We start from the raw sequence: 12,394 nt of genomic DNA on the forward strand, positions 1-12,394 counted from the left end.
ATGGATAAATAGTTCCAGAACAGAAAATAAATCTGGGAAGTTGTGTTGTTAATTAGAATAGAGTGTGTGAGGATCTTATTGGGACCGAGGGAGAGGGAATGGAAGGGGAGGGCAAGGGAGGGGAGGAAAAGAAAAGGAGGAGGGAGAGGGGGGAAGAGATGGTACAGCTTTGGAAGTTTCTTCCCAGTAGGGCAAATAATTCAGCACACAACACTTTCCCACCCTCACTCCTACCATGTAAGAAGCTTGAAGCCCTGAAAAGGGGGAGAGGGGTGCTGAAGGGAGGGGAGTAGACATTGCTGTTGACTAGAGTTGGGTGGGAGGTAATTCCTTATGCTTCATCTTACATTTTTGCCAAATCTCTTGCTTCAAAACAGCTGCATTTTTGGATGTAACTCCACAACTGAGAACTAAGCAAAACACACCCATGGATAGCATAAATCTGCATTGTTGAAGCTGTTCATCTGCAGGATCAATGAGCCCAGATGATGCAAACTCCCGTCCAGCTCTTGCAAAAATACCTCCAATAAAAACAAGCACTTTGGCCCCCGTTCTACTTTCTATTAGTCCAGAATTCAGCATATTCTTTTGTGCTTTGTTATTTATTGTTTATAAATTTGGTCCTATCCTCAAACAGGTCTACAACCCTTTGAAGGCAGAGAAAGACTCTTCCCTAAACTTTAAATCTTCTGGTCCATCTGAATAGATGCACAGTGAGTATCAATTGATGATGGTACTAAGGAATGATTAATAACCCCACAAGACATTTAGTTGGTCAAGTTATCATTTATTTGCTCATAATAATCCTTGGCTTCTATGTTTTCAACACACTGAAATAATTTTGTATGAAGAGACCTTTCTAGGTAGTAGTTGACGACCATTAATAAAAGTAACTAATATATTAGGATACAGTCCATGGTCAAGATAGAAATATTTACTGTTCACATATTTCCCAGGGTTAATGCTGGTAGTAGTTAGCAGTTTGTTAAAATAAACAAAACAAAACAAAAAAAAACCTTGAATTCATTTTGTTATCTATAAAAAATGAGGACTCAGTGAAACATTAATTTTCTAAAATTGCTACATATTTAAATGTGATTGTAATTGCTCCTCAGCATTTTAAAATTATAACATTGATACCAAATGCATTAGACTCTAAAGAATAGTCTATCAAGGTTGGCATTTTTATTTAAAATGGTCTATAACATAATGATGACTGATTATCCCATCCACATTGTTTGAATTCACATAAATGCCAGGTTTCAACATTAGGGAGAAAAATACTCAAGAGACCTAAAATAGATTTGATTTGAATGTTTCGTTTTCCTCCTCTTTTCTACCTTTCACACTCTTACAGGTATGCTACTCAGTAATGGTGTTGCTGGAGAAATCAGTGAGTCCAATTTCCCCCAACACTAGTGGGGGTAGGATGGATCTTATGATATCTTTAGAAAATGAATTTTCTAAGACTCGCATAGGAGAGTGAATGGTTTTATTGGCATAGGATTATATTTCTCCGATTTCAAAGTCCCATTGTCCTGAAGCCAGTCATGGAAAATACATAGCTGGGGCTCCAGCAGAATCACATGCAGGGCCAGTGTCCAGAGTGTCCATTCCATGGTGGTTTGAGTCTGGTACAGCATTAGGCTATTCACAGTCCGCTAGTCTACTGTTTAGAGCACACATGGCTATGGGCCAGGTGGGCAAGTGCAGAGAGTGCGAGCCCCTTGCAGCAAGAGAGAGAGAGCCAAGAGAGCAAAAAAGGGGCAAACTTCTTTGTTCTGAGGTTAAGAATCTCTGATTTCTGGCCCTTGCAGTGGCCATCCTTATTCTGGCCGCTGACTTGCTCCCAGGTGTGACTACATTACCCAGACCTGTGGTCGGCAAACTGCGGCTTACGAGTCACATGCGGCTCTTTGGCCCCTTGAGTGTGTCTCTTCCACAAAATACCACGGCCTGGGCGAGTCTATTTTGAAGAAGTGGCATTAGAAGAAGTTTAAGTTTAAAAAATTTGGCTCTCAAAAGAAATTTCAATCGTACTGTTGATATTTGGCTCTGTTGACTAATGAGTTTGCCGACCACTGATCTAGACCCTTTCCCCAGCAATCTGCAGGGAACAAACTTGGAGAATGTTAACTACAGCTTTCTGGCAAAGCTGTACAAACGGCATGCCTATACTATCTAATCTCCCCTTTGCTCCTTTCCTGTTAAATAATAACCAGGTTATTAATGGTACCAAGACCACTAGCTGCCAGGGGTTTGGAACCCAAGCTATACTTCAGAAGTGCCCTGTGAAATTTTTTAAAATGCAGTTGGCTAGGTCCCTTCCCTAGAGATTTATATTTACCTGGTCTGGGATGTGGCCAGGGCATCTTATTTTTTTTTAACTTTTTATTTTGAATAGTAGATTCACAAGAAGTTGCAAGATAGTAGAAAGGTTCCATATATCCTTCACTTTGTATCCACTATTGGTTACATTATACATAACTATAGTACAACAATAAAATCAGGACACTGACATTGGTATAAAGGGTTCTTGTGATTCTGCCATCTTATCATCTATATATTTCTTGAAACCACTGACATAATGAAGGCACAGAACTATTCCAGCACCACAAAGATCTTCCTTATGTAATCTCTTTATAGTCATCACCTCCCCTTCCACACACAACATGCTAACCCTTGGCAACCACTAATTTATTGTCCACCTCTATTTGTCACTTTGAGACTGTTAGGTAAATTGCTTCTTCCAAGCTTGTAATCTCCTGATTGGCTTTTTTCACTTAGCATAATGCCCTTGAAATCCGTAGGAGTTGTTTCATGTATCAATAGTTTATTCCTTTTTATTACCGAGAAGTATTTAATCCTATGAATGTACAACAATTTAATTATTCACCTGTTGTAGGGCATGGTGGTTGGTTGTTTCCCTTTTGATGGCTATTACAAATAAAGCTGCTACTTTCCCAACAGCAATGCAGGAGAGAGCCAGTTTCTACCATTCTTGCCAATATTTTTTGTTTTAATTGTTCTGATAGGTGTGTAGGGGTATCTCACCATGGTATTACTAATTTGCATTTTCCTAGTGATGTTGAACATCTTTTCATGCCATCCATATATCCTCTTACTTGCCATCCATATATCCTCTTCAGTGAAATACCTCTTCATGTCTTTTGCCCATTTTCTTATTGGATAATTTTTTTGTTACTGTTGAGTTTTGAGTTCTTCATGAATTTTAGATATGAGTCCTTTATCAGACGTGTGATTTGCAAGTAATTCACCCCAGTCTTTTTATCCTTTAACAGGATATTTTGGAGAGCAAAGTTTTTAATTTTTTTTTAATTTAGTAAGTCTTTATTGTTCAAATTTTTACAATTGTTCCTCTTTTTTCCCCCATAGCTCCCCTCCACTCGATTCCCACCCCACCCTCTGCCCTTACACCCCCCCCACTGTCCTCATCCATAGGTGTACGATTTTTGTCCAGTCTCTTCCCGCATCCCCCACACCCCTTTCCCCCCAAGAATTGTTAATCCACTCCCTTTCTATGCCCCTGATTCTATTATATGAATATCCCAATTTGTTGATAAAGACTATTCTTCCTCCATTGAATTGCTTTTGTACCTTTGCAAGTATCAGTTGGTAGTACTTATGGGGGTCTATTTCTGGCTTCTCTGTTCTGTTCTGTTGATCTGTATATCCATCTCTCCACAAGTACCACACTGTCTTGGTAACTGTGACTATGAAATAAGCTTTGAAACTGAGTAGACTGATACTTACAATATTTTTTATTTTTGTACATTTTTAAGTTATTCTAGTTCCATTCCATACAAATTTTGGAATAATCTTAATTTATATTTACAATAAACCTTGCTGGGATTTTGTTAGGAATTGTGTTAAAACTGAATATTAATTTGAGAAGATTGACATCTTTATTATGTATGAACATAGTATATATCTCCACTTATTTAGATCTTTACTTGATTTCTTTCATTTGCATGTTGTAGTTCTAGCATACAAGTTCCGAGCATGTTTAGACTTATACCTAAGTGTTTCACTTTGTAAAGCAATTGCATATGGTATTATATTTTATTTCTGTTTACATGTGCTCTCTGCTAGTATATAGGGAGTTACTAATTTTTATATGTTGACCTTGTATTCGGTGACCTTGATATACTCACTTATTTGTTCTTCCAGTATTATGTTGATTAACCATGATGAGATGGGACATCCTTGCTTTGTTTCTAATATTAGAGGGAAAGCAGTCTTTCATCATTAAATATGATGTTACTTATAGGTTTATTTTTTTTAATCCATTTGAAGAAGTTCCCCTTATTCTTAGTTTTCTGAGTGTTTTTATCATGAATGGATATTGAATTTTGTCAAGTGTTTTTTCTGCATCAATTGATAGAATGATATGATTTTTCTTCCTAAGCCTGTTAATATGGTAGATTATATTGATTGATTTTTTAATGTTGAACTAGCCTTGTATCCAGGAATAAACACCAGTAGATCATGATATCTTATCCTGTGCTGACATAGTGCTAAAATCTATGTGCTAAGATTTTGTTAAGGATTGTTACTTGATATTTATAAGAGATACTAGACTGTAGTTTTTGTATTCTCTTTGTCTGATTTTGATGTCAGGATAATATTGGCTTCCTGATATTAATGAAGAAGTGCTCCTCTTCTATTTTAGGGAAGAGAATATGTTAATTTTGGTGTTAATTTTTCTTTAAAAGTTTGGTAGAATTCTATAGTAAAACAATCTGAGCTTAGAGATTTCTTTTTCGGAAGTTTTAAATTTATATATCTACTTTTCTTAATAGTTACAGGGCTACTGAAATATTTGAGTTGAAGTACTGTGTGATCTTCGAAGAATTGGTTCATTTTATCTAAGTTTTCAAATTCATGTGTTTGATATTTTCTTACTTTCCTTTGATGTCTGTAGTGATATCAGATATTAGAGCTTCATTCCTAATACTGTTAATTTGTGTGCTCTCTCTTTTTTTCTTTCAGTCTTGCTAGAGATTCCATCTTACGTTTTATGAATCTTCTTTACTTTTATGTTTTCAATTTCATTGATTTCTACTCTTATATTTACAGTTTTCTGTGTTTTCACTGCATTCCAAAAATGTAGTATGTTGTATTTTCATTCAGTTCAATGTATTTTTTAATTTCCATTGAGATTTCCTCATTGACCCATAGATTATTTAGAAGTGTGTTGTTTCGTTTCTAAGTGTTTATTTTCCTGTTATCTTTCTGCCCATGACTTCTAGTTTGATTTTTATTATGGTCAGAGAATGCACTGTCCAACTTAATTCTTTAAAATTCTCTGAGGTTTGTTTTAGGGCTTTATGATCCTGTGATGTAAATTCTGTGTTTGCTTGAAAAGAATGCTGCTGCTGTTGGGTAGATTGTTCTGTAAGTGTCAATTAGCTTCTGCTGGGTGACGGTGCTGTTGACTTCTTTAATATCTTTGCTGATTTTCTGTCTAGTTGTTCAATCTATTATTGAGAGAGGAGGGTTGAAGTCCCTCTGTAATTGTGGATTTGTCTGTTTTTCCTTTCTTTTAAAAATACATATTTATTGATTTCAGAGAGAAAGGAAGATGGAGAGAAAGATAGAAACATCAACGATGAGAATCATTGATCAGCTGCCTCCTGTACACCCCAGACTGGGGATCAAGCCTGCAACCCAGGCATGTGCCCTGACCGAGAATCAAACCATGACCTCCTGGTTCATAGGTTGACACTCAACCACTGAGCCACCCTGGCAGGGCTGTTTTTCCTTTCAGTTGTAACAATTTTGTTTCACTTACTTTACAGCTCTGTTGTTCAGTTCATACTCATTTAAAATTGCTATGTCTCACCCAGCCAGCATGGCTCAGTGGTTGAGCATCATCTATAAACCAGGAGGTCATGGTTCTATTCCCAGTTAGGGCACATGCCTGGGTTTCAGGCTCGATCCCCAGTGTGGGGTGTGCAGGAGGCAGCCAATCAAGGATTCTCATCATTGATGTTTCTATCTCTCTCTCCCTTTCCCTTCCTCCTGAAATCAATAAAAATACATTTCTCTTGATCTTTTTCAAAATGACTGGAACAACACACCTGGGAATGCCACAAAAATGGGAAACTAAGCATTCAATATTTCAAAATGGTTCCAAATTTTTTTTTAAAAGTTTGTTTTGCTAATCTTTGCATTGTAACTGCAGAGCTAGTGATTTTGAGTGCAGTCTGATTGACAGCAGTGATACAAGGTAGAATAGACAGTTGAACCACGGGCCTAAAAAGATTGCAGGCAAGTCAGAATTTCAGTAAATACCCAAAGTACATCTCATCATTTATTACATAACTCTGGGGCACTTAAACACTGTTATCAGTTGCATGAATCACCATGGCAATTGATGAATGTAAAAACTCAATATATATTTCCCCCCTGTAGTGTTTTCAAACTTTTGGTTCTGAAAAATACCTTTTGAACTGTGCCGTGCCAGCTCAGCCAAGGGTTCGGCAAGCCTGAGGGAGGGCTGCGAAGGATGTAGAAAAGACCGGCAAGCTGAGCCTTTATTTTATAGCCAGAGGTAAACAAGGTAGTGGTCACCATAGTTACAATGTTCTTGTGAGTTTCACTTGTTTTGGCAGCACTTGCTGCACCTCCCACAGCCCATTAGCTACCCAGGTAAGATCTAGGGAGTAGTCACAAGATCAAGCTTAATTATGCTAAGAGGGCTGTGCCCTCTAAGCTGGGACTTGTTTGTGGCTTTGCCAACAGGTCAGTCCCAGGCTTAATCCAATAGTTGCTCCTTACATTGAACTATTTGTCTCATTCTGTCTGTTTTTCTATTAAATCTAGGCAGCAAGGAAGCATTTTTTCTTTTCTGTAATTTAAAAATTTTTTGTCAGGTTTAAATTACTTGAGGGGAAAATCTGAATATTGACTCTTGACAAAGCAGAAGTCCATAATCCATCCATTTTATAAGCATTTACGCCAAACCAAAATCCTTTCATGTCTCCTTATTAGAATGTTCACATTCACTCCTAGGACTGTGTCTCCAGAAGCCAGAGAGGGTATCTCAGCCGATGGTCAGTTTTGCACTGTGATGAAGAAAACCTGTCAGATGTGAACTGGGGCTACCAGTCTTATAATAGACCACTTACTAACATTAGACCAAGACTAAGAGCAAAGCAGAATGATAGGAAATGTTAATGATAAATGGACATATATGTGGATATACATGTATGTGTGTATTATATATACACATAAAATATAGACAAATGTAATATATATGTGTGTATATATATATAATATATATATTGCCCACTTTTCCCTGTGTCCCCACCTCCACACACCTTCATGGTGCACTCTCATTCATTTGCTACCAGCACTAGTTCACATTCATGTCCCTTCGACTCAGTGGGAGACTCCCAATCACTGGGCTTGGGCTGAGTAGAAAGTTATCCTACAGCCATGCATTTAAAAAAAGAAATAACCACACTCATCCTTCTCCTCAGTGACACTTTCTCAGCTCTGCTTCCTTGAAAACCAAGATGAGCTACACTCACGCTGAGAAGTACGTGATGAGTATGATCGACCTGTTCCACAAATACAGCAAACCAGATGACATGATTGACGAGACGGGCCTGCTGATGTTGCTGAAGGAGCATTTCCCTAACTTCGTCAAGGCCTGTGAGAGAAGGGGCAAAAATTACTTGTCCCATGTCTTTGAGGAAAAGGATCAGAATAAGGATAAGAAGATCCAGTTTTCGGAGTTTCTGTGCTTGATGGGGGACATAGCCATGGACTACCATAGGCAGAGCCACGGAGCCCTGCCCTGTTCTGGGGGAAGACAGTAAGCGTGCCCAGCCCCAGGCTGCCAGAAACCACAAGAAATAATAAAGTGTCCCTTTTGCCCAGAAAAAAAAAGAAAGAAAGAAAGAAATAACCTTAAAATCATTTGAAACAAAGCCAAGTATTACTTTTAAAAAGCTACCTGCTTTCAATTAAGCAGGAAATTATCTAAGAAGCCACTTAATTTGCTTTGGTCTGTAGTCCCGCAACTGCTTTATGCTGAGTGGAGCATGAAATTAAATACGTAACAACTATCCTAATGGTAATGTTTCAGAATGCTAGTGTTGGAGAATCTACCTAAGATTCTGAGGGGTAACAAATACAAAAACATACAAATCATAGACTATGGCTGCATTGGGTTTGAGAAAAACATAAACTATTATTAATGTCCTCTATGTATTTATATATATAGTTATACAGGTTATATATATTTTAAAACTATTAAGTTTAAAAATGATTTTTCTATTATACATACAGGAAGGGTAGTCATACATGTATGGAGAAATCTCTCTGACAATAAAATGCTCCCCCAACCCCCACCCATGGAAATTCTTTTCTTGGGTCCAACTGTAAAGTGGATTATTGAAGGATCTAGTAAAGGAGAAGGTCATAGTGAATTTTTAACATTTGTTGAATAAATGCTAATACTAATCCTTTGTTTGAGGTATTCATCTTTGTTAAGAGCCAAGAATACATACTGTTTGCAATGGAGAAAGTGTTTATGTAGACATATAAGGGCACTAGTTTATGCAGGAGGTTTTAGAAGCATTACTAAAGTGACAGTTCAATCCGTACTTAACAGTGTTGTAAATGCTAGATGGTTCTCAGAGACTCCTATTTATTTAAACATTTTTTACAACTTTGAAACTATTTTTATACTAGATAAATCTTTTCAAACACTAATCATATTACATGTAAACGTTTAAAAAATCTCTGTATAAATGCAGATAAAAGCATCCTTGTCTTTTTGTAGTTTGTATTCCAAAAGAATCCTTTCCTTTAAAAAAAACAAAAACAAAAACAAAAAACAACTAGGTTAGACATCCTGCCAGGTTTACCAGGAAATTTTGACAAACAAATAGAAGAATTTGGGTATCTTTGTCCCCATGTATGAAGCAGGACAAGGTTGAACTGAGATAGCTTGCAAGGTTCCATAGTTACTCTGGCACTCATTAATTTTATGCTAAAGATGCTTAAAATTCTAATTTCTATCATTGAGTCTCACAACACTTGATGATATTCTTAAAAATACTTCTAGTTTTATAAATTATTATCTACAAAAATTCTCCAAGAAGCTACAAAAAAGATATGGCAATTTATGGAGCTTTGGATATTTTTCTAGGACAAATAGTTTCCCTTCTTTTTCAGTTGTTCTTCAGCTTTTTTTGATCAGAGAAAGAGCATAGAGCTTAATCATATAGGATCCTTGAGCCAAAATTTGTGTGACCTGGAGAGAGATGCTTACCTTCTTTTTTTTAAAAAACAACAACATATTTTTATTGATTTCTGAGAGGAAGGGAGAGGGAGAGAGAGAGAGAAACATCAATGATGAGAGAGAATCATTGATTGGCTGCCTCCTGCACACCCTCTACTGGGGATCATGCCCACAATCCCAGAATGTGCCCTTGACCGGAATTGAACCCGGGACCCTTCAGTCCCCAGGCCGACCCTCTATCCACTGAGGCAACCAGCCAGGGCAATGCTTAACTTCTTTGAGTCAGAGTCCTATAAACTGTAACATTGTTTATGTATACAATGGGGGTAATGATTATTGTTTATCAGAATTGTGAGGATTGCTTGTGTAAGATAAGCATCCTTTAGAGCAGCCGTGGGCAAACTATGGATCCGGCCCTTTCGGCTGTTCTATCCGGCCCACGGAGCTGAAAGAGCGGAGGGTTCTCTTGCTCTCCCCTCCGCTCCTTTACTTTGAATTTATATTAGTTCACACAAACACTCCATCCATGCTTTTGTTCCGGCCCTCTGGTCCAGTTTAAGAACCCATTGTGACCCTCGAGTCAAAAAGTTTGCCCACCCCTGCTTTAGAGTGACTAACACATAGTAGGGCTTTATTATCATGATTTAATTGGCTTCAATTAATTGGTGGATCGTTTTAGCTTTCTTTTCTGTTTTCTGTCTGGTTGTGGCAGGTCATATGGCAAGCACTCCATGTATTTTACTTTATTTAGTTCTCCAAACAACCTGATGAGATAGGTCTTATTATTATCCCATTTTCCAGCTGAGACCATCAGAACACAGAGACTGATGGTAGCTTACTTACCATTTCAGGAAGAAAGAAGCAGGTAAGGGTGGCACTTTGAATTCAAGAGGACTTTTTGCCTGGAACTCAGCCAAAACTTTTCCCTATTATAAGATGCACGTACATTATTGCCAGCCTGCAAAACATTTATCCACTTTACTGTGTGTCCTTTGTCATGAAACGTTAGTGACAGAGTGAAGGATAATAATAGTTCTAACTCTATTCCATGGGGCTTGAAGTAGACAGACTTTAGGACATGGAATATGTTCCCAGAATGGCCAAATCTTTGCTACAAAAAAAGAATAGTTCAATTGCATTTATTAACAAGCACCTAAAAACTAATTTTAATTAATTTATTTATTTTAGAGTGTCAACATAAGAAACATTCAAACCTATAGAGAATTTTTTGTGAGTTTATTTGAGCCAAATTGCCAAGAAGTACAATCTTAATGGATTGAGATAATGCTTGAGAGAATGGCAGTTTTTCATTTTATACATTACAATAAAAAGGGAAGATGTAAATGGGTTACAGATTGGTGATAGATTAGGGAGGTGGGCGAAAGCAAAGCAGGGTGGGGGTGGGGGAACCTCTGGGATTGGATAAAAAGTACAATGATAGACACAGGCTTCCTTTACATAGGTTCCTTACATAGGTGGGTACTGGATAGTTAACAGCAATAACAATGAGAGGAGTTGTGGTCTCTGCCTTGAGGGGTCTGGAAAAACGGAAGTTCCCCTGAAATCCCAAAGGTATGTTATCTAGATGCAAAAAGACAATAGACAGACTCAAGGTGAAAGTTGACCTTTGTCAAGGAAGATTCTAGCCTGGGACATGACCACCCACTATAAACTGCTTTTAGTTTAAAAGTTTTAATTTCAGATCATCCTATGTGGTTACTTTAGGTCTCTGAGTTTCTAAGTCAGGCACACAGGCCTCCTCTGAGCTTGTCAGGGTCTGTGACCCCTTATCATCCGAGAGAGAGAGAGAGAGAGAGAGAGAGAGAGAGAGAGAGAGAGAAAGAAGAGAAGAGAAGAGAAGAGAAGAGAGGGAAGGAGAGATTTGTTGTTCCATTTATTTATGCATTCTTGTATGTGCCTTGACCAGAGATCAAACCCGAAACCTTGGAATATTGGTGAGACAGTCTGTAATCCAGGACAAGTGGGACAGATAGATGAACAAACTGACAGTTGTATTTTTAGCTCCAGACCCAGAAAAGCAGCAAAATCAGGTGGGCGACACTGGAGGAACACAGCTATAAAACTGATTACTATTCTGTTGAAACCCTCCCCTGAGACCTCCCCTAAGATTCCCTCCTGTGAGAAAGAGATAAAACGTCAAAACAGAGGACCCAGTTCACGCTCTTCCTCTGGGGAGCAGCCCCCATATTCCCTTTCCTCTCTTCTTCCCTCACTTTTCCCCACAAGCATGCATCTCCTTATCTCTAAGGGACCCCACCAGACTGCAACTTGGAGGGCAATGGGCAGTGGCAGCTCACTGCAGACTAGTCCCCTGAACCTGATCCCTAGGCCCCCTTTTCTCTGACTTCCCAGAGAGCGAGGGCAGCCCAACTTAGGCTCTCCCGTTGCTGCTTCTATGCTACGCCCTTTCTTGTTTCACTGTCCCCAGCTTTAATAAACATTCCCACATAGTCACCGAGACTCGTATTGTGAAATTTTTCCTGCACAAAGTCAAGAACCCACACACTACGAACCAACGTAGATAGACCTGCTGAGGGCCAGGTCCCCTTTTCTCGTAATGTTGGGATGATGCTCTAACCCAGTGGTCGGCAAACTCATTAGTCAACAGAGCCAAATATCAACAGTACAACGATTGAAATTTCTTTTGAGAGCTGAAAACTGACTTCTGCACGTGGGCCACGAAGTTTCAATCGCACTGTACGTGCACGCCCGCACGTGGTATTTTGTGGAAGAGCCACACTCAAGGGGCCAAAGAGCCACATGTGGCTCGTGAGCCGCAGTTTGCCAACCACTGCTCTAACCCAGTGGTCGGCAAACTGCGGCTCGCCGCTCTGTTGACTAATGAGTTTGCCGACCACTGACCTAGACTCTCGATTCCAATAATTACAGGCTGTTGTTGTTCTTTGTGATTTATCCCAGTGGTCGGCAAACTCATTAGTCAACAGAGCGGCAAACCGTGGCTCGCGTTTGCCAACCACTGCTTTAACCAACTGAGTTACGCAGCCAGGGCAAAATACAAATTTAAAGATAAAAATAAATGCCTTTCTATAGCCGGGGGTGTGATTTATTTATATACAAGGGGGTTTACTTTTC

General features: G+C 38.7%; 1 protein-coding gene across 1 annotated transcript; it reads left to right on the top strand.

Moving 5' to 3' along the window:
* Positions 1-678: 678 nt before the first annotated feature.
* On the top strand, positions 679-7,850 carry LOC308241715 (protein S100-A7-like; the record flags this gene model as incomplete). The annotated part of the gene is made up of 2 exons (XM_080655239.1): positions 679-713; positions 7,509-7,850. Exon 2 carries the CDS (start codon positions 7,545-7,547, stop codon positions 7,848-7,850), a length of 306 nt encoding a protein of 101 aa, XP_080511365.1. The 5' UTR covers positions 679-713; positions 7,509-7,544.
* Between the last annotated feature and the right edge of the window lie 4,544 nt (positions 7,851-12,394).

This window comes from Plecotus auritus (genome assembly GCF_963455305.1).
Source record: "Plecotus auritus genome assembly, chromosome: 2".
NCBI lineage: Eukaryota > Metazoa > Chordata > Mammalia > Chiroptera > Vespertilionidae > Plecotus > Plecotus auritus.